The sequence below is a fragment of the Cheilinus undulatus genome, linkage group 7, assembly GCF_018320785.1.
Source record: "Cheilinus undulatus linkage group 7, ASM1832078v1, whole genome shotgun sequence".
NCBI lineage: Eukaryota > Metazoa > Chordata > Actinopteri > Labriformes > Labridae > Cheilinus > Cheilinus undulatus.
Genome location: NC_054871.1, coordinates 36857172 through 36879797, shown reverse-complemented (window position 1 = coordinate 36879797; position 22626 = coordinate 36857172). Strand labels below are relative to the sequence as shown.

Sequence of the window (22626 nt, the reverse complement as noted above, 5' to 3'; positions counted from 1 at the left end):
TAAATAAAATTGTTTTCACTTGCCATTATAGGGTACTGGGTGTAAATTAATGAGAAAAATGAGTCTAGCATCAGGCAGCAACATAACAAAATTGGAATAAGTGAAGGGAGTCTGAATACTTTATGGATGCACTTTACATTGCCATTAAAGGAAGCTATGAAAACAAAAGCTAAAAGAGGAAAGAAAAGAAGAAAGGAAATAAAAGAGAGGCCTCACAGATGCTATTTTTGATAACATATCAAACCATACTCTTTTTTCCTCACAAAGGAGCTTCATTTAAATCAGGTATATTTAAACATAGTGCAGCCCTTTAACACACCTCTTAATCTGTACACTGACTATCAGTCCAATGACATGAAATCTAGTTCTCCTTAACAGATGTGATTCTTCCTCTAAGGCATTATATTGTCTGCAAAAGTATTATATCCACAAACATTGAGGAAAAGCTGCTAGCGTGTGTAAAATGACAATGTTTTTGTACGCATTCCAAATTAACACACAACCAAATCAAATGTATATGTAAAACATTTATTGTGTGTAAAAAAAGAAATAAATGCAACAGTAAAACACATGAAAACATCCCCGCCCCCCTCAAATTCAGTGGTTAAATCTTGGCTATTATAAAGTTCTCGACTAAACTATTAGTCACATCTACATTGTTGCAGAACATTTCATTTTTCATATACAGGTCTTTTACAATCCTTATAGTAAAAGGTGACCAAAAAACAAGGATGATTCATACCAATATGCAATGAGAGCTGAGAGGAACAAATAAAATACCTATTTAGTCCCTTTGAAAATTTGTAAAGTATTGATAAACTGAATTTGAAGGTTTTAGTAATGAAACACTGATCCTTTAACCCCATTGCCCCTTCAAAAAAATAAAAAAAAATTATATTTGACATCCTGCTTTTACCAAGGGAAGATTTTAAACTCAGTAGAAAATTACAGGAATACACATTTTTATCCCTGTCACAGTCCATGAATATACTTAAAGCCAAAACAGACTTAGTCTTCTCTTAAGGTCAATAAAATGTCAACCTTAATCAACCAAGATAATCCTAAAAAGAATGAATACAATATATTTAATTTCAACAAATTGATTACACAGACAAAAATCTATAGAAAAATAACTAGCGGTTTAAAGCACAGCATACAAACACTCAAGAAAAATTAGTTTCCCAAAGGGCCCACACGCTGTGAGCAACACTCATACAAACATGGAGGATTACAGAGAGAGAAAATGTTACTCATAACAATTTCATCTTATACAAGTTCAAAGTTTTGCTTCACTGTTCAATCTATAGACTTAAAAAACACTGGCAATGATATATTTCAGGTTGACAGCCAGTCAGAAGGCTACTTTCAATATGTAAATATAGCAACCAAGTTAAGACAAAAAAATCAAACCCAACAGGTTATAACTGTCGCCAAATTCAGCCATTGTTGTGTAGCACAGACGCTACTTTGCATTGAGTGTGGGGTCAATGTGGGCTAGACTTTGACTATAACCTAGCAGAGATACCTGGTGACTGCATAAATTGTATGTAAAACAGAACACTTGCATACGTCTCAAGTAGAGCAGACTCAACTAGGCACTCTGCACATGCTCACAGTCTCCATAATGTAGTCGTGGAAGTGGCTCTTTTAATTTAGTCAGATAATTTGGATCAGCTCAGCGTCTGCTCTTTGGCTGTTCATTTGTAAACTGATGGCTTCATTAAAATAGCAACTATATTGTGACCTATGACTCACATGTGTGTATAAATTTCACTCAACTCTCAAACAGGAGTCAACTTCCATTGTTCACATTAAAGAGCAGGCATGCACAGCTGGCTTGTTCACAAACATCCCCACTGCTTCAGGCTGAATATTAATGGCATAAATGCTAAGCTTTACATGAGCCATATGCTCTCTGGCTTAAGTTATCACCAAAATTAGAGGTAGGTTTCATTTTGTTTGTATGAAAACTGGGCATTAAGTTGTATGAAACGTATAGAGCTATAAGGTTTGTCAATGTTTTTACTGTTAGACCTACAACTAGTTAGCTGCTGCAGTGTTGTCAGTAAGGTAAACTAGGAGGTCTGTACTAACTAGCTGAAGGGGGGGCATACATCCACCTATCGCAACAATTAGACATGCTCCAATCAATAAATTAATTTTCCTGCAGTGCATGTATAACTAGAACAAGGGCAGTAATCTTGATAAATTGCCCAAACTCTATTTCTTCCCAGAGTGGTCTGGCTAGCAACTCTATGTGCAAGTTCTGCTCAGGACCTGGATCACAAAGAGTAGACATCTAACAAGACTGAGAGCCACTGGTATTTGGCTCCTAGTCATACTACTGGTACTGTGGTAAGTGAGAGGCAGAAGACTGCAAGGGACTTTTTCATGTCAGAGGAAAAGCATGAAAATGATCATCTTTAAAACAGAAACTCTCCTGTACTCTCAGGGATTTTACTGTTAAGGATCTTAAATATTAGTTTGTCTTGAAGGCCCTCAAATGTATCTTACTGAGAATCAACTGCCAATGCAACTGGCTCACAACTTATTCCTCTGGTTTTTATGTTTTAAAAAGAGTGCTCCTATATTCGAAATTTTACATTTTGGTTTGGCTTTTTAATGGAGTCAGACATTTTCACTAAGTTGGAACAAAGGCTGAAAAGATAACCAATCTCTTTCTTGAAATAAACGGTTGTCTGCAAACCTGTAGTGTTTCTTTTAAAGAGGCGTGCAGGCTGCTTTTAGCCCCAAACACTTGGCTGAAAATCGCAATTTTAACAAGGAACCTGCAGATAAAAATGCACATGGCTCCAATCAAGTCCTTACAAAACTTTGCAGTCAAATTGCAACTGTTTTGTCTTTAAATTCTATATTTATATCTATTAAGTGAAATGAAACAAAATGAACAATATTCAGTTACCATCTTAGAAAACATTTAACCAAGGTTGCTGATTTAGCGGGAGGTGAGACTACAGCCTCATGAATGTGATCAGGATTTGCAACAATCCAGTGTGCCTGGATTTTTTTCCAAACTGCCTTTAATTTTGAATGTAGATATTTCAGAGGAATGAAAAAATAGCCAAGACAGAAGTGACTGTCCTGCCATGCAAAATCAATGTGGGTCACCACATGAACAAATCCTAGGTATGAAAAGTCATAAATAAGACCTTAATTATTGATTTTGGAAAAAGTAGAGATGCACTGATTGTGAAATCAGGGCCTTATGATGTTAAAAATAAATTAAGCTGTGCTGGTACCAATACTTTCTTTTGTTTACTACCTTTGGTGTAAGACTCCCAGTATGCCAGCATTTTCTCTTGTGTCTGACCATAAAAAATAAAAAGTTTGTCAAACCTGTGATTTCTTATTTGAATTAGCAGTTGAACAAGATGCCAACATTGACATGACAGAACAGATAAACACTGACTACTGACATTTGTTAAAGCCACATGGTTGATGTTTGTCAACAGGGCTGACAGCAGACAATACCCATGTTCAACTAAAGCACCGGAGCATCCTTTGAAAAAAGAAATAAAAACTTATATCCAATCAAAATCCCATTTATGAGCACGTTGACTCTTAACTGAGGGGGCTCTAAAAGTCTATACACTCCTGTTGTGTGTCCCACTTTGTGATGTTAAATCAACAAAAGAACAGCTTCACCAGAAGAAGATGAACATCCTGCAGAAAATCTGTGGGGTGACCCGAGGGGGGCTGTGCACAGAAAGTGCCCTCGTAATCAGACAGATTTTGAGAGCTTCTGCAAGGAAGAGTGGGCAAATTTTATAAGGTCTGGACAGGTTTCTCTGGTAGACTTGTACAAAAAAAGACTGATTGCTGTGATGGAATCAAAGGTGCTTCAATAAAATATTAGTCTAGGGGTGTGCATATTTATGCAACCAGGTTTTTGCTAATTTCAAAATATTTTTTTTACCAATTCCCCCTAAAATATTTGGGTTGTATTTCAACTTAAATGTGTATGTTACTGTTACAATAAAGGTGGAAAAAGTTAAAATATTTCTTGGCCTCATTTATTGTTACAAAATGAGACAAGGGATATGTAAACTTTTTAGAGTCACTGTAACTCCAATAACACATTTTTGCAACCCATATATATCTGCCCTGTACATGAGGAGTGAAACCAAATGTTTTGAGTGATTTAACATAAGTGAAATAAATGACTGACTTCTGAAGTACTTTCAAAAGGGGTTAAACTTTTCTCCTATAACCCACTGCTTGACCAAGCATTTGGATCCATTGTCTTTGTGTGTTCAGAGATGATGGGAAATAGGTTATGATGTCTAAAAAGTGACTCATATAAATGGGTCCAGAAATCAGAAAGTCCATTAGTCCAAAAAGTCTTACATTATCATGAATGATTAAACAACAATTGCAATGGACATAATTATATCTGAGTAGCCTTGGAGCAAAAAAAGATGACATCAAACCAAATGTCGACTGAAAGGCTTTACATGATGGCACACTCTCTGGATGACACCTTGCCCTGAGGGGGAAAACACAGAGAAAAAAAAGATTATTATTTAATGTATCACTTTATTAATTACCAATGAAGTTAGAAAGCTGTGTTTGTGACAACCACTTGCAAAATCTTAATACACTGATCTATAATCTGGTGTAGGGTATTTATTTGGTAGCTTAAAAAATAATTTAAAAAAGTAAGAACCTCCGTAAGAACTTAATAGAATTCACCATGCACAATTTAATGTAGGACAGAAAAGCAGACTGAATAAAATTAGTGAAATGTTTTAAGTTAATTCCAATTAAAAAATAAGTATCTAAGCTTACTGCAACAATTTCATAAGCTGATTTTAAAAATAAATACACTATCTACTTCTAAAAGCATTGCAGTAAGTAAAAGTTAAAAAAGACAATCATACAAGAAAAATAAACTCAGTTTTTATTAGGTTTTCACAAAGGCAAATAAATATACTAACTGTTTGTTCCACCACCTCTTCCTCTTCCTCTCCGTTCTCTACTTCCACCTGAGTTTTGGATACTCTCCTACTTGCCACGTCCTGCAGGGCAGTAAATCAGGACACTTAGAATCACAGTGGAAAACCTTTAGTGCCAAGATATATCAAACAAGAACAGCATTTGTTTTGATCTTCAACCAACATTGTAACCCCAACAACATAACAATCCAGGAGACACATTATAAAAACTCAAGGATATAACATCTAAGAAAGACATAAAAACCCAGAAACATAAAACCAGTGTTAATAATGAAAAAAAAATGAAAAGACCCAGAATAACATGGATGAAGCCAGGCAACACCAGCCAACAAGATTTTAAAAAAGGACAATAGAACAGAAATTAAACTGTAAAAATAAAAAATAAAATGAGGAGATTAATAAATCAGAATAGAAAATTGAAAACCAAGAAGGTGTTAAGTAATTTAACAATAATTACAACAATAATAATAATCAGGTAAAAATAGAGAAAAGAGGGGGGGAAAATAACAGTAAAGTGGAGGGAGGGGGTTAAGGCTCTGGAATCAAATAAGGGAAGACATAGCGGCAATAAGAGTGGGATGTACGATATCAACGGCGTGATATCAGTATCAGCAGATATTTGCTAAAAAAAGAAAATATTAGTGTTAGCAGATCTCAAAATTTCTGCTGATATTTACATCCCATGTAATTTGGCCATGAATATCAGCATATCTCGACTGTAAAATTTTGCCATATATACTAATAAATTAGTGGAGTTTTAGGCTGTACCAACAGACCTACGTAAGTTGAGATCTTTTTCTTTATTCATCCTCATTTTTTAAACTTTAAAGTGTTTTAAGAAAAAAAAAAGTTATTTCTTTTTTCACCCTAAAACCTTAAATTTTGTTTAAAGGACTGAGTTTTTAGTGATGTAAAACATGTTTAAATAACAGTATCGATATCAGCTAAAATGAATCTGTAAATATCAGCAAGATTTCTGGCTGTGGGTCTGTTGTTCTCTGAAAGGGCACCAAGACTGGACTGTATGAGGTGGAATTCTGAGTGTTGAATAGTATTATTTTGGAGTTGCTGAGGTCAAGAAAATTCCGCCATCCAGCAGGTTATATCATTCAGACAGTGTATGACAGCGGCTAGGCTTCCAAGGTCATCAGGTCTCAGGGGAAAGAATATCTGTGTCGTTTGCATAGTAGTGAAAGGAGACTTTGTGGCCCTGAAAGATTTTGCCAAGGGGCAGCATATAAATAGAAAATAAAATCAGGCCTTGAACCGAACCTTGTGGTACACCATAGGTAAAATTAGAGATAGAGGAATGATTACCTATGGTAAACAAAAGGGTTTGCTGTAAAAAGATAAGAATAAAACCAGCTGAGTGCAGTTTCCCTTTATAATTAGTTTAGGATGGGTGTCTTTACCTCGCCATCAGCGTTAACTAAAACGGTGATCATTTCATTCCCTGTGCCCCAGGACGCCTGGCTCTTCCATAACAAGTCAGATGGTGGACTGTGGGCCACACCAGCATCAGCAGACCACACCTGTACAGAGAAGGCAAAAAAAAAAAAAAAAAACGCTGTCATATAAAGAAACTGTGCATGCAGTAAAGCTTCCAAGGAGCAAAAAACTAGAGACAGTAATCAGATTTTCTAATAAAAATCAGTAATATATTACAACCAGCTATTTTGCTTTAAATACATTGCATTTTATATGCCAACAATACAAGAGGAGGTAAACTATGTATACATAATGACTGACAGATAAAAGGCTTGTCTTAGCTATTTAGTCAAACTTTGTCATTTCTTTCTGAAAACAAAACAAAAAACAAATCTTTTCAATGCCCAGTTCAATAAACCAACGACTGTCATTTTATCAGTTTAACAGACAAACAGAATATCAAAAATAACAGTTAGAGGTTGCCAACCCCTAAATATTTTCTAATTGGTACAAGCTTGATCAAACTTAATTTTTAAATACATACACTTCTGCGTCACCCTGAAGTTATGTTCAACAAATCTGCAGTTTACTTTTCTTTGGATGAGTGCCTTAATCTTCTATTTTTAGCAGTAAAAGTTGACTATTTTAATTGAGCACTTCTATCCTTATGTTTGCTTTGAAATACCCTCAGGCAAAATGCAGAAGCTAAAAAATGGTAGTTATTTAGACCTGGATAATTTGCTTGAACGTCTTAAGGAAAAGTTAGTCCAAGTGCCTTTAAGTGCATCTAGGAAGTTTTGAAAACCACTTTGAAACCAACTGAAAAGCCACAAGGTGCATTGAAGTTGTTTTTTGCACACAGGAACACAAAACCTCTTGCTATTTTGTACTCTCACCGTGACTGACTGTCCAGCCTTGAGAACAAACTTTGGGGAGAACTTGTAGGTTATCTCATCATTGTCATCAACCTGTCTCTTCAACCTCCAGTTGCCCAGTGGCTGGTCCTGCAAAATAAAAACAGAATAATCTATTTAAACACGGTTGGGCAATAAACCACAAATAGGCTTAACCAAATAAGGAAAACATCCAATCTTTTAAAAGCTATATTTTCTATTTTTCCCCTCACCTATTACTGGTCATATACAAACAGGAGACAGGAAATTCCAAACAGTTGCACTTGTAGTTTTATTAAAGTCAAGCACACCTGATCAGTATCGTTGGTCAGTGTGACTGCGTTTCCATCCATGTCAGTAGGGGATATGGTAACTGCTCCACTAGCTGTGGCCTCTTCTGAAAACCGTAGCTGCCCCTCTCCTCTTTCCCCTTCGGACATATCCTGAGCCTCCACTTCAACTCTCTTTCTCTTGGAGCGGGAGGAGGAAGATCCTGTTATCCTGGAAACTGTGACTCGAGTGGATGGGCTGGGGGACAACTTCAGCCTGAAAAAAATCACCAACAAGTAATAAATGTTTATACATGTCTCTATGAGTCATATGATTGACACACAACCAGGTCTGACTTTCAGCAAAATAAATAGTCTCTTCCTGAAATTTCAACGAGAAAGTGATGATAGTTACAACTGGAACTATACCTACAAAAATAAATCCCTAGGATCTCTACAACCCAGTTCTCCCTAGCCTGGTTTATGTAGTAAAATCCCCAAAATTTTTGATTCAAGTACATCCTTTGGGGCCTGAATATAAACTGCAGAACCTGCTATTGTGTAATTGGAAATAAAATCTCTATTCTGTACCAAACCTTTAAGTCCGTAGATGTCAATGACACCTCCAACCCAATTATTTAATGGGGAAATGATTTTATTTACAAACTCATTTGGTAAGCATTTTTCTTTATTTGTATATTTACTCTTTTATTAATTTATTGATGCTCCTTAATTTCAAGGACTCTAGGTGTGGGTTACCTGTGCTCCTCTCCCTCCAATAGTTTCCTGTATGCATTGATCTCCATGTCTAGGGCGAGCTTCACATCCAGTAGTTCCTGATATTCACTGAGCTGGGCATTCATCCGGTCTCTTAATTCACTCATTTCTTGTTCTTTTCCTTCAATGGCACGACGATGCTTTTCTCGCTCTGCTGAAAGAATTTCCTCCAGCTCTCTAATACGATCCTCTGAGGCAGCCAGCTTTAAATTCAAACACGCACACATCATTAGTATCTGAAATTGTAGTAGTAGTAGTTGTCAAAGACTTTGAAAAGGTGTGTTAAGGTGTCATGATGCAGTACCTGCTTCTGCAGTGCATTCAGCTGAAATCCAAGACCCTCTATTCTTGTACGGGACTCCTGCAGCTCCTCCCTTGCTGTGCTCATTGCCTTGTCATTTATCTCTGAAGAAACCTTGGCATTATCCAACTGGAGGAAGATAGACTGTGTAAGAAAGGGTTCTTCTTGCATCTTCAGGCTGTGTGCAGCTGAATCAGATGCATCTCTGCTCATGAACAGCAAACATCAAAAATTCGCAGTCCTAAAACTGCAAACAAACTGACATTTTGCACACTGTCTGTTACTTTTCATGCCTGAAAGACAAGATAACTGTGTCTCACCTTAGCCTGGAAGGTCTGCTCCAGTTCTTCCTTATAAAAAGATACTTGTTCATCGTGCTGCTTTCTTAAGTCCTTGAGGGATAAGAGGAACCTGATTAGCGCTTATTGTCAAATAACTCTTAATTTCTGTAACCTAAAGGAACAGTGTGTAATTTTTGGCTTGTAGCATTTAGCAGAACAAATTTAGTAAAAATAAAGAGTAATGTATATAAAAAGGTGTTTAATCATCTTCATATATAAAATTGTTTTATTTTTATTAACTTAGGATATGCCCTTTATTCATCAGAGGGAGGGTCCCTCCACACACTCCCCCATCTGGTATGCCTATGTATTTCATTTTTCTAAAGTTGCACAGAAGGGAGCAGATAATAGGACCCAGAAAGAAATATGAAATATCTGTAGATATGAAACGTACCTGGAGAGCTTGTGCCAGTTTGAACTCATAGTCCTGCCTGACACCAGAGTCCACTTCGACTATCCTCTGCTCCTGTCGACGTCGCGATTCACGCACCTCCTGAGCACAAGAAGTAAAACAGTAATGCACTTGGAATTCATGTGGGAGCCTGTCAGTGTTGTGCTAATGCTGCATTACAACCATTTTAGCTGCCTCCCGTTATAAAATCTCATGCTCAATCATCCAATCATGTTATCATTGAGAAAAGTAAAAGCACAGCACTCCTCAAGGATTTTATGATTTAAAGTTGTACCGAGTATTTAAGACAAATGCTACAAGAGAAGATACATATCAAAAGGGCATGGGCATGAATCTTTATTTCAAGTAAGCATTCAAAAAAGTAATCTTCCTGTTGAAATTGGTCCAGTTTTATCTGAGAGATCAAAAGCAATGATCTTAAGTGGTAGTCTTAATTTTGTTAGAAATACGGAGTTGGGGTATTTGCCAGTAACTCAAACACTGTACCTCTTCAAACATGCTCTTCCTGAACTCCAACTCTTCACTCAGTGACTGACAGCGGTTTTCCAAGTCTACACGCATCAGCGTCTCTGCCTCCAACTGTCGCTTCGCAACAGCATGGCTGTCCTCTGCCTGTAACACAGGAAAGACCATAAGACATGTTCCATGCTCACGCAAAAGTAAACTTCAGAATAAGCAATCACCCATCAAGATCTGGCTGTGGTTGAGAAATCTGAAAGCACTGACATGAAACACTGCCACACAGTCCCCTGGGTTTTTATAATGGTATGTATTTATGTATTATTGTTCTACAATCCTGAATTTTGACTGTAGTGTCCTTTGTGTGCAGCAGAGTGATTCAACTTTATCTTTTGGGTTTCAGGAGCTCAATCCCTATCCTGAATCTGTAGCCAAAGCAGTAAACCTGTAAGAACTTTGCTAACATCAGAGTCTTAAACTAAGATTTTGGTCTATATTTCTTGCATTTTAGCATTTATTTTCTTCCCCTCTTTTTTACCACATAAAGTTTTCAGTACCTACCTTAGCCAACAGGTTCTTGACATCAGCCAGCTCAGAGGTCAGAGAAGAATTCTGGCCTAAAGCTGTAGAAAGAGCTGCTTCACTTTTGTTCAACTGGCCTTCCAAACCATTGACCCTGGACAAAGCTGCAGCAAGATCACTTTCCTTCTTCTTGGCACTGGAATACAAGAATGTGAGAAGGAACCAACAGTTAAAACTGTCCACTGACATGCCTTTCTGGGAGACTCAGGTGTTTTCCTAGCCAAAAAAATGATCTGATTTATACTATTTAGAGTGAAAATGTTGTATATGGTGGTGCCATGTTACCTGCGAGTCACTTCATCCAGTTCAGCCTGGGCTTTGCCAAGGTCTATCTGTAGCCTGGCTCTATCTTTCGCAGTGTCATCCAAAACCCGTCGAGCATCGGCCAACTCTGCCTCATACAGAGATTTAAGACCTGTCACCTAAAGGATGAGAATGACATAGTTTCATCATTAAATGGCTTTGTTGGTTAAAAAAAATTGAACTGATAAAATGTTCGATGATGCAGCTGGAAGACTCTGTCAGAGATACGACTGCTGTTGCAGGGTATACACAAATTTTGAAACTTTTTCTTTAATTATAATTCAAAACTGTTCAGTACTATAATTACCTCAATGCTTTTTAGGAAAATGTGATTCTGGTGTAAGGGACCATCAAAGTATTAGCCAGGCTGAGAGTATGTTTGTGGTAGGCAGTGTTAACAGTAAAGTTGACAACTCTGGTCATTCATTCAGTTTTCTACAATACAAGCCTCAGCCACGGGAAATAAGCATGCCTACTACTACCAACAACAACAACAACAGCAAGTCATCAGCAGTAAAAATACCTCTGTGTCCTATACAGGTTAACAGAATGGGCATCGGATGTCTATGAGGGCTACTTGACCCACAGGGTCAATACCGAAACTTTTAGATGATTCTTTGTGTTGGCACTAGTGGTGGAATGGTACCTCAGTTTTAGGGTTCAATTCATCAGCCATTATTATACTATTATAGACCTAATTCTAGGTTTCCTTCATTTATTGCTTTAACTTTAGACTGACAGTAGTGTGGCTTACAGCTTGATCCTCATGTTATTTACAACTACAGCACTATGATAGCTTTTACAGCGGGTTTTGTATAAAACATGAAAAAAAGAAAAAACAGATTTAAAAGATGCAAAATAAAAAGCAGCACAAGAAAATGAATATTCTAATATCTCCTGAGATTTTCAAATTAATACAACGCAATAATGAAAATAAAGTATGTGTATTTTAGAGCCATAAATACCATATTTATGTTTTATGTAGTGTATTGTGACGCTATCACATAGTTGCTAGGCAGCCGCATATTAAAGCATATACAGGGACATGCAGAGGTAGAGAACACTAGATAAAGCGTATTTTAATTGTGCAAAATCATGATTTGTGTAAACACAGGACGGGGCATTGTAGTCGCTGCTCTATACTTCTGCATATTTGCATACGGTCTTTAAATGTATTAGTGCGCTCTGCTTTCACAACCAGAGGCTAGGGGTACTGATCCCCGGCCCAGCTGATACGTGAGACCAATATTTGGACAATTTTCAGTACCTGCATGTTATGTAACCAATAGTGGATAAAAACAATTAATAAAAAAGTGCATCACTTTGCCTCAAAAGTAAGATGTGTTGTCCCCTGTGGCTTTTTTTTTCAGTCTACAGTCTCACAAAATGTCCTGTATATAATCTAATTGGCAAGTTGTCACAAGAGTACAAGCCAATCAAAACTTAAGTCTGGGTGCCGCTGACTCAGTGAGTGCATGGAATCACTTCCTGTTTCCCTGTTGCTACTGTGCTGCTCCATTCTGTGTCTCATGCTGATAGAATTAGGCTAAATCGTTTGTTTTTTTCTTCAAGTTTTTGTTAATGCAATTTCACTTTTGTCACATTATGTACATCTATTGCATCATAATAAACTCATATCAGTTCCAACATCAGTTATTGGTCTTATAAACTACTAATAATCAGTATCTGCACTTAAAAAAAAACAAAACAAAAAAAAAACAATATCAGTCAACTGCTACCAGAGGCTTTGTGGCAAAGAATTGGTCAGAGGAAGAAGCTGGCAGGTCCTGTCTCTCACCTGTTACTGCACCTGTTGCTAACCTTTTTCTTTGTGTGTTTTGTTATGCCTGCTTCTTTCTCTTTTTGTTGGTTGTTTGGCAAAGTTAAGGGCATTACTGCCACCTAGAATGACGGGTAATACTGTCACCTGTCATTGCTGTTTTTCTCCATTCAGACCACAGACTGTAGAAAGAATTCAGACATATTTGTCGTGTGACTATGTGCACCAAACCATGACAAATACTAATACTGTTACACCCCCAGTAAGCACGCAAACTTCATGCAACCCTTAGGGGAGTTCAGGCCTGGGTCACACTTGCAGACATGTTACATTACTTTGTCCAGAAGCAGAAAAGAGGATTTTATTGTTGGAAAGGGGGCAATAAAAGAGGAGGACAGGAACTCAACTTTTACCCAGAAAGTCAGACAACTTCTCAAGGATGACAATTTTTCCATCATCAATCTTTTGCTAAGAGAGTTTCCGTTTTGTTTCACAGCAAATGAGACAATTCCTATTAATCTGAGAGACTACAATACTACACAGTGCGTTGCTTTCTCTCAATAGGGGGCAAGTTAGACCACCTATAACGATCATTTCTCCCATTACTAAACCATTAATGACTCAAACAGAACATTCAAAACCTGCATTTTTTTGTTCTTCATAAGAATCAAAAATCGGCTGCACCTTCAGAGTGGCAGCGGTTCAAGTTACAAATGAATGGCAGATGTTTTAAATGTTGCAATTTGAATGTTTACATGTAGCCACAATTGACCAAAACATTAAAATAACCACAGATTAGCAATTTTTTCCCCCCAAATTAGACATTGAAGATACCGCTAAAAGTGTACTTTCTTCTTCCAGAGTCTCAGTTTTGCATTAGCACACTATATTTTACCAGTTAAATATAGAATACTAAATATATTCATTTGTACTAAAAAATTCCCAGACAAAAATGAATATTAAATACATAAAACTGACTTAAGTGTATTTTTTACACTTAAAGTTGTTAATAAACTGTCCTTATTAAAATGCGACCACTCCTTAAGGACTTCCTGTTTCTGATCAATAAGGTGACGAATATCGGACCAGTATCATCTCGGCTTCAACTTTCAAGCATGATGCAGTATCAATATCAATAATAATACTAAACTAGGTGAGCAATTAACCAAAAATTTGATTAAATGCTCATATATTTTACAAAAACATACTTTTCTTGTTACATTTTTTTCTTAATCAAATTGACAATGACAGAAAAATGAACATTCCCTTTAATACAACATTTTCTATACATTTGCAATACCAATTATGGGTTTTTGGGGGTGTGGTCAGTTTTTGGTTGTGCAATAAAACAGAGTACCCCTGTTTACTTTGCTATAACGATATTGATTAGCCGTTTCTGCCGCCATTTCTGCACAAATTTGATGAAGCCCTGTTGTGTAGGGACCCACCACAAGTACCATTTTGTGGACGATCAGGTCAGGAACCCCACATATTTGTTTTTCAAGTCCCCGACTCATAGAAATTACTCTGGAAGACTTGTTTGAGGCGAAAAACATAGAAGTGGGGTCAGTCTACACACTGTATGTTTGGACTGTTTTATAACAGGAAATAAACATGAGACACACAGACACAAGAATATGTGCGTTCAAAAAGAACAGGTAATTTCCTGGAAAGAAATCAAGAGAGCTATAAAAACATGAGCATTTAGAACCCAAAATTACATTTATTGTAAAATCTAATGCTATTTTATGCAAGTAAACTTCTGTCTGTCTTCAAAAAGTCTGTGCTCTAGCTTTAATGTTGCCCAGCATTTCAATGGACTAGTCTTTGCCCTTAATATTCATCTCATATTTTGCTCTTCATAGCTTGGGAACTTGGAACATTTATGTCTGGAGGTCCTGTCTTCATTTTTCATAAAACAGTATTTGCCCCAGGTATCTGTATCACACTGCTTCTAGAATTGCATGACATGACGGTAAGATCCAGATCTTTCCAGCAAAGTGAGTGGTTGAGCTGCGGTTTGTTTGCATCGGCATCATAGATTGTTTCCCTACTGTTCAGTCCTATTCTTAACTTAGGAAAAGTATATTTGTATTTACATTTTGCATTAAAGGACAACAGGGTTACCATTCAATGGATTTTTAAAAAACATCAGTCCATGGTTAATCATTCAAAGATTGGTGGTTTACAGTTGGATATATGGCTCCAGTCCCCCACCACCCTGAACGGGCCAAGCGGTGAAGATAATGGATGGATTCAAAGCTGCTCAAGTCAACAGGAGTATCTTTGCTAAAAAAAAAAAAGAATGAGCGTGCAAAATGATCAAATTATTGACCCTTTGCATTTTTTCCAGGAAACTGAATAAAACACTTAAATGCACCTATTGTACAACCCAATCAATATTCTTTATATCCACCTATCGCCATGCTTTGTGGTAAGACACTGTCCACAACACACACCATTAATTAAGCTACTCCATTCATCACAATGAAAACATCCGGAGGTCATAAATTGGCGCGCAAATCACCCATTCACCCACTGGTTCCGTTAGCTTAAACACAGATCAAAACAGTCACATATGCAAAGTTATAGTAAGTTACAAAGCTAAACTGATAGTACCTCCAGTTATGCTGGTAATTTGCCTGCAAATACTTTATTCAAGTAATCAAAACATGTGCGTTTTATATCCGGTGGCCAATATTTAATTCATACTTTACAAACAATGGACTACACATCGTGAGCAGCGGTAGATTATAGTTGTAATGGAATTATTCTTTAAGTAATTTCTGGATGTTTCCCAAAAGCTTCTGCTGGGACTGGCGCAGAGTAATCTGAGTCTACAAGTGGACTATTTCTCTCTTGAGCTCACCTCTCTAGTAGTCACCTCCTCTTTCTCAGACACTTTGACCATTAGCCGATCGTTCTCCAGTTCCAATGCCCGCACACGGTCGATATACACGGCCAGCCTGTCGTTCAGGTGCTGTAAATCCTGTTTCTCTTGTAAGCGAGAGATCCGGGTCGGGGAGAGAGGTGTGGAGGCCGCCAAGCGGCCAGCTTCACGGCTTGGGGTAGAAGTCGCCATAACGGTTAATTTAAATAAGCTCAAGTTTTCTTCACCACACAGTGGACAGATGAAAACTAGTTAATATGCTGTGTCCGTGAATGTATGACACAAAGCAGTGTATCTACCGAAGGACTATAACGGCTACAAATGAGAAGTCAGCTCGTACAGTGGCTCTGAGAGTTAACTCAAACAGTGATTTCAAGATGGCGGACACCGCTTTAGGACCGCGCCAAAAGCAGAGGATGCTTCCTGTCTCGCAATGTATGATGGGAGAGTTAAAGTCAGAAATAAGAAGCGTTCCCATTTAACAAAGAATCCAGATACAAACTATTTGGCATTGCAATACAGTAAACATCTTAAACAACAAGGCACAGAAGTGACAAAATACAATAATGGAAAACGATATATATATATATATATATATATATAAAGAAACAAATAGGTAATAATTACAATATATAGTTTATAATGATATAAACTGAAAAATGACATTAATAGCTAAATTTACATAAACAAAGCAAAAAGGCAAAAGAAATGGGTTTAAGTAAGTACATTCTTGGCCAGAAGTTGGCCAGTTCTGTTATGTAACAGTCTTATGCTACTGTCAGAAATAAACAAACATTTTTATCTTCATCAATCTACACTCAGTACCCCACAGTGACAAAGTGAAAACACAATTTTAGAATTTGGTGCAAATGTATTATAAAGAAACAAACAAAACTGAAATGTCACTTTGACATAAGTATCCAGAGCCTTTGCAACAACACTTGAAATTTAGCTCAGGTTCCTCCTATTTCTCAAAGTCTTTGCTGAGATGTTTCTACACCTTGATTGGAGTCCACTGATCGTCAATTAAACTGATTGGACATGATTTGGAAAGACACACACCTCTCTATAGAAGGCCTCACAGTTGACAATGCATATCAGAGTAAAAAAACAAGTGACAAGGTCAAAGGAACTGCCTGCAGAGCTCAGAGACAGGATTGTTGCAACTTAGGCACAGACAGGGAAAGCTATAAAAAAAAACGTTCTGCTACACTGAAGTTTCCCAAGAGCCTGTTTACCATTATTCTCAAATGGAAGAAGTTTGGCACAACCAAGACTCTTCGAGGAGCTGAAACACATGAAATCCCACTTGGAGTTTACAAAAATACCTCTATATGAAAGCCAAATGGACAACCAGCTCTTGGAAGAGTATATAAAGAGTATTTAAGTTTCTTTGACTCAAATACTATCTATTTTTACTTGAGTATATTAATGAGTACTACTTTACTTAAGTAAAATTTAACCACAGTAACTGTATTTTCACCTGGGTACAACAGTCTTGCACTCTTTCCACCTCTGATGAAACAATGCTGAGGCCAGATGGTTCTTCTTCTGTTGAATTTCCAGCAGACTAGACATTACCCAAGTGTATTTGTCCTCCACTGGTCTCTATAGTGCAGGGTATTAAGGCACCTCATATTCTTGCATATAGTCTAGTCCAACTGAGAAATTTTAAAACGGCTTTTGTTGTTTAATGGTGTTCCCAGCTGAGAAGTGACTTAAGTGATATGCAGTAACCTTGAATCCAGTCGCAGTCAGATCTGCTTGCATGGGGGTTCTCTCTGTGTGGTCGCTGGTGCCTGCTGTAAGAGCATGCTTACATTCTCCTCCTCTCCACAGGTGCATCTTCCATCAGGATGTTCACCAACCATTGCCAGTCCGTGATTTAGCGCACAATGCCCAAACCTCAGCCTTGTGATCACCACAGTGTCCCTCCATCCCATTTTTATACTCAGTGTGACTTTAGTTGTTGGCTGTATTGAAAAACAAAACCTGCCCTTGCTCCCACTCTTTTGTGCCATGTTCTTGCTATTTCTTCTTGTATTAGACTACCACTAGATAGTAGAATAAGTTGTAATAGCCCTGTAGTAGTTTACACTCTTTTTTGGTTTTTGGACACTCTTCCAGTCCGACAGGGGCGCTGTGTTGCTGATTTTGCTGAAGTGTCTTCCGGGTCAAACCTGTCTTCATTCTGCCTCAGTCTGCTCACAGTCCTTCCGGTCTTAACGCCATCGCAGATAGCAGGTAGGAATTTGATGTTGGTACTTAGAAACCAAAATCCACGAAAAATCTCTGCCATCCGTAGATTTCAGTACAATAAGTTCAAAGTAAAGCAAGCTACAACATTCACTGTACTCCTTTTGCTCGTTATTGTACAAGTTACGTTAAAGAAATTGACAGTTAGCCGAGTCTGAGCATACCTTCCGGCAGCCCTAGCTGTTTTAATTAAACGTACAACATAGCCACTGAAATCAATTGCATTTTTTTTAAACCTGCGGACCTCATCCAGTATTAATGGTTTGAAATGAAAAACACTTCTGTCGTAAGAAGTACATCTGAACGAAACCCTACAACGAATGCTCACCGCCATTGCTGTGGTTATCTGGTTAAGAGATTCTGTCTAGTACGGACAGAAAAGTCGTGTAATGTGCTTTTGCTGGTTGATATAATTAAGACGACAGAAGTTACAGCGTTGCAATCGTAGCGTATATTATGTTGACTGGCAAACCTGCACCTATTCCCATGAGTGCTTTCAAGAAGTACCTCTGGTGGGAGCCATCTTTCAAAAGTTATTTAATACAATTAACCGTCCTTTGATTGATATTTAATTCTGCATCAGAAGCTTTTGTAACTTTAACACTAACGTAGTGTTTCCAAACGTGCAGTTTTAGGCAATTCAACCCCTTTGAACAGGAGATATGGGAAAAGGGCATAAGCGATTTACACTTGTTTTTCTTGTGCCAAAAAGAGTACAAAAACATCATACCTAAATAACTACAGTTCTCTGGATTGAAATTTGCTTAATTAAAATTACTCAACTGATAAAGGCTTGATCTACTTTTGTTTTTTATTTAGTAACACGTCAGTTCAAATGTATTTTAGAACAAGACTCTTTTGCAGGTTTACTAAAATGCTACACAGTTAGGAGGACGAATAATCTGTTGGGCATCAACCCTTGTGCACATTTGCTCTACCATGCGTTATCGTTATGAGCTTGAAAGTTGTCCTTTGTATTGATGTGTCACTAAGTTGGCTATAAAGTTAGCTCATATCTTGACGTATTTGTATTCTGTCTTTTACAGACATGGCTATTCGCTACCCCATGGCCGTTGGCCTAAACAAAGGCCATCCAGTCACCAAAAATGTCACTGCTCCAAAACACAGCCGCAGACGCGGGGTAAGTACAATCTGCTGAGGAAAGTGACTGTTCAGAGCAACTAAAGTGTGCTGTAGTCATGTAGTTCCTCAGTTGCCTGTGTATCGAAGTCAGTGCTGCGCTAAGTCAAGTTTTGAACAATTGGTCATTCACTGTTTGTTCTTACAGTTAGATAGTTATTGCTTTTCTGTGGCTTGAGTGATCATTTATTAGTGTAAGCGTCTTTAGGAAACAAAAATCTGTAAGTGTTCTCTTAAAAACATTGTTTTGAGTGCTTGAGGACATTTTCTTTTGTCCAATTGACAAAATAAATGTAATTTCTAATTGATTACATTTATTACAGCTCAACCACAGTTTAGGTTTTCCAAAGTGCACCATACTTTTTCAATAAATATTTGTTAGGACAACTATGGGAACAGGATGGGGCCAAAACAGTTCCAACAGCTGCTAGAAATGTATTAAAATGTAACCACATGAAATTGTAGCAGTTTGTGTTTAAGCATCCGTCCACTATAGTGTAAACTGGATGAAGACGTGAAACACAATCCGTGATTAATAAGACAATGTAGTGTCTCTCTCTCCTCCTGTCTGTGTTTCTGAGCACTTCTACAGAGTGCGCACAGACAAGTACAGTCAACCACATGCAGAGCTGTGCTGAAATACTATATCCAAAAATGCTGAATTCATCTACTGATGACTGATTCCCTGTGTAAAAGTTGACTCCTGTGTTGATACTTGAAAACTTCGTTAAAAGGTCAGATGCAGCTCAAAAGTACGTTCTTTCGTTACAAACTTTGTGACGTCACTAACAAAAAGCTTCCTGCGTGCGCTCGTGAGTAATGAAAACTTGGTCATGAGGAATATCAAGGAGGTAGACAGCCTGTGGAGACTGTGAGGAGATGTAGACCTGAGATCAGATACATACAGTGAATTGTGAATTCACTGTTAATAATGTGAAGACCAGAGCAAAACATTGCCTACATATGATCATTTAAATAAATTACAATTACAAACAGTATTATACAGTAAAACTATCTGTAGTGAAGTCCTGCTCATATTATCCATATGTGATTAATCACAAAGCCTGTCATTAGTTTTTTTAGTCACCTGACAGGACCAGTAAGCAAAGATGCACATTGATGGTTAAACTTATGGTTGCCATTGTAGAAGCTTGTGCAAGTGGATTTTATTGATCCACAGAGATGTGCTAATGCAGTTTGTGTACTGAATATGTGGGAGAAAGCAGTCAACTCAAAACAAACTTGCTTTCCTTTGAATATTTTAGTTTTTACATTTACTGAAAAAAAAACTTTTCAACAATATATCTGAGCTGAGAGCACTAAAGGCAAGCAAACTCAAGTCAGTTTTCCAGATCAATATATCCTAGCTGCAATCGTGTTTTAGTGGTCTGGTGGTCATTTGATTTAAAAAAATAAATAAATAAAAAGTTTGGCCTGGTTTTTTCCACACTTGTTATTCATTTGCAGAGGGAGTATCACAAGCCACAGTAACACAAATTCTCATACCCTCTTTGCACAGTGACATTACCTGTACCTGGACTATTTGCACTGTGTATTAAAAAAAAAAGAGAGCTCCATAATGTCCCTTTGCAGTACTGTCCAAGAGCAAATGTTAGAAATAAATGCCAAAGTTTTGAGAATGGACTAAAATGAACTGAAGAATCTTATCCAGCTCTGCATCAGAGTTTATTGAAAGGCAACATTTCTCTAATTATAGCTTTTTGTTATTTTAGTTGGTAAGCCCTGCCTGCACACAGAATAAGAGAATTGTCTTTTTTTTATATCAGACCATTGATGTCTTGATGGTTATCTAAGCTATTAACGTGGAAGGTTTCAATATTGTTTTGACTTATGTCTTATTTACTTTCTTGACCAAATCCCTTAAGTTTTCTTCTAGAAAGCCAATGTTTATCCTGTGTAATCCTGCTTTCTTTAGATTTGGAACATTACGGTTAATATGTGCTATTTGAACACTACAATAACCTTTGGAGTTTGAAATGGTCTGGCTTTCAAGAAAGTTGTTTATATTCAAAAGTATTTCTTAGTTAATTTTTTTATTTCCTCTTTAGCGCCTGACCAAACACAGCAAGTTTGTTCGGGACACGATCCGTGAGGTGTGTGGCTTTGCTCCCTATGAGAGGAGAGCCATGGAGCTGCTGAAGGTGTCAAAGGACAAGAGAGCACTCAAGTTCATTAAGAAGAGGGTGAGTTCATTGTTTTGTCAATTGCATTTTTGAGACAACAGACACATTAAACAGCTCATAATTTGTTACAGTGAGTAAGGGCTTGTGTCCATTGCTCGCCTTAAGTGCTGGGAGTGTTAACAGTCTCAGTTTCAGGGCGCTGGTTATAGAAGTTGACTTCTGGTTTCCTCTTCAGCATCCATAACATTGTTTTTGAAATATAGCTCCATGTGCTTCATATTTCCTTTTTTCTTGCAGACACATATATTTTTTGTATAAACATTGCTTTTTGCTAAGCATGCATGTATGTTTTTTCAGCTGGGTGGTGGTGTGCGTACAATGGCCTTTCTCCTACCCTCAGATTAAATGGTGCCAGTGTACTGATTAAATAACAAAACACCACATTTTGGATATTTTTGATTCAGAATGATATGTTGGAAACTGATATTGTGGGGCACGGAATGAAAAGCAGGTTAACAACCAAACTGAGTTACGCCTTTCACTTTTTCTAGTGTCACTCTCTCATATTTATTTGTAGCATTAGATACAACTTGAAGAGGGTAATCTTGATTTACCAAGCACTAAGTGTGTCTTTGTTTCTTCTCCAGATTGGTACCCACATCCGGGCCAAGAGAAAGAGAGAGGAGCTGAGCAACGTGCTGGCTGCCATGAGGAAGGCTGCCGCTAAGAAAGACTAATCTGTCACTTAATTAAAATGTTTGTTAAACTACAAAATCCATAGTTATGGTCTTTCTTCATCCCTGGATTCTTGCTCCATTAGGTTTTTAAGCTTTAACCTGCCAATGTTTAAAACTAATATTTTCTTTATAAAAATCTGTTTATCAGCTGTTTGGCCGTATGAACAAACAAGTTAGTGGAGTTATAGGCTGGACCAATGGCCCTCTTCAGCTTAAGGTCTTTATTCATTTGAAAAACTCAAAAATTTTAGGTTTTATGTTGTGGTAAATTCTAAAAAACAAAACCATTTACAAAAATTGTGACTAAAAGTTTGTTGTTTATTTACATGTTTTTACATGTGGATACGCACGGTGAGGGGTACGGGGGGGCTGAAAATATGTCCAACTGCCAAAGGGGGACCTGATAGAAGCGTTTGGGAATCACTGCATCATTTGATCTTCAAGTCATATGTCTGATCTTTTCCAGCTGCAAGTGAACCATGACATTGACCCAGTGCTTTTAGAGCAGTGGCCAGTTAGACTTCCAGTTGAACAAGATGAGGCATCTTGCAAATAGTGATGAAAATGCTAAAGCACAGGATTGAGCATTGGTAAGACCCAAATCTCTTAGGCTACATTCACACTTCCGGCCTTAATGCTAAATTCTGATCTTTACTCAGATCTGATTTTTTTGTTTGCCTGTTCACACTGAACTCAATTTCCAAAAGATCAGCTATGTATCTGATTCAGAAGGGTCAGACTCAACTTGCGCTGTTCACACTGCCAGAAAAAAATCAGATACAAGTCACGTGAGCAAAAACTCAGATTCAGGTCACTTTAAACTGCATTGTGAATGTAGCCTTAGAGCAGTGGTTCTCAAATGTTTGATAAGAGGCAAGTCTAGGTGTGTCTTAGGAATTTGTACAACCATACATTATTATTACTACAACTATATAACA

General features: G+C 37.5%; 2 protein-coding genes across 2 annotated transcripts; one reads left to right on the top strand and one right to left on the bottom strand.

The window, feature by feature from the left end:
- Nucleotides 1-514: 514 nt before the first annotated feature.
- Nucleotides 515-15787, bottom strand: lmnb2 (lamin B2). Its single transcript, XM_041791453.1, has 13 exons — nt 15391-15787; nt 10724-10860; nt 10418-10574; nt 9884-10009; nt 9380-9478; nt 8965-9036; nt 8648-8773; nt 8326-8546; nt 7609-7843; nt 7301-7408; nt 6389-6508; nt 4959-5039; nt 515-4507 (listed from the first exon to the last, which is right to left on the bottom strand). The coding sequence occupies exons 1-13, from the start codon at nt 15601-15603 to the stop codon at nt 4472-4474; spliced, it is 1731 nt and encodes a 576-aa protein (XP_041647387.1). The 5' UTR covers nt 15604-15787; the 3' UTR covers nt 515-4471.
- Nucleotides 15788-17549: 1762 nt separating this feature from the next.
- On the top strand, nt 17550-21725 carry rpl36 (ribosomal protein L36). Its single transcript, XM_041790719.1, has 4 exons — nt 17550-17655; nt 18714-18808; nt 20877-21011; nt 21599-21725. The coding sequence occupies exons 2-4, from the start codon at nt 18716-18718 to the stop codon at nt 21686-21688; spliced, it is 318 nt and encodes a 105-aa protein (XP_041646653.1). The 5' UTR covers nt 17550-17655; nt 18714-18715; the 3' UTR covers nt 21689-21725.
- Nucleotides 21726-22626: the final 901 nt, after the last annotated feature.

Excerpts from the sequence above, each read along its gene's own strand:
- lmnb2 (XM_041791453.1), bottom strand. The coding sequence starts at position 15,603 with ATGGCGACTTCTACCCCAAGCCGTGAAGCTGGCCGCTTGGCGGCCTCC. Across the intron at positions 10,861-15,390 it reads AGGAGGTGACTACTAGAGAG|GTGACAGGTCTTAAATCTCT; the intron begins GTGAGCTCAAGA and ends CTCATCCTTTAG. Across the intron at positions 6,509-7,300 it reads AGGCTGGACAGTCAGTCACG|GTGTGGTCTGCTGATGCTGG; the intron begins GTGAGAGTACAA and ends TTCTCTGTACAG.
- rpl36 (XM_041790719.1), top strand. The coding sequence starts at position 18,716 with ATGGCTATTCGCTACCCCATGGCCGTTGGCCTAAACAAAGGCCATCCA. Across the intron at positions 18,809-20,876 it reads AACACAGCCGCAGACGCGGG|CGCCTGACCAAACACAGCAA; the intron begins GTAAGTACAATC and ends TTTCCTCTTTAG. Across the intron at positions 21,012-21,598 it reads TCAAGTTCATTAAGAAGAGG|ATTGGTACCCACATCCGGGC; the intron begins GTGAGTTCATTG and ends TTTCTTCTCCAG.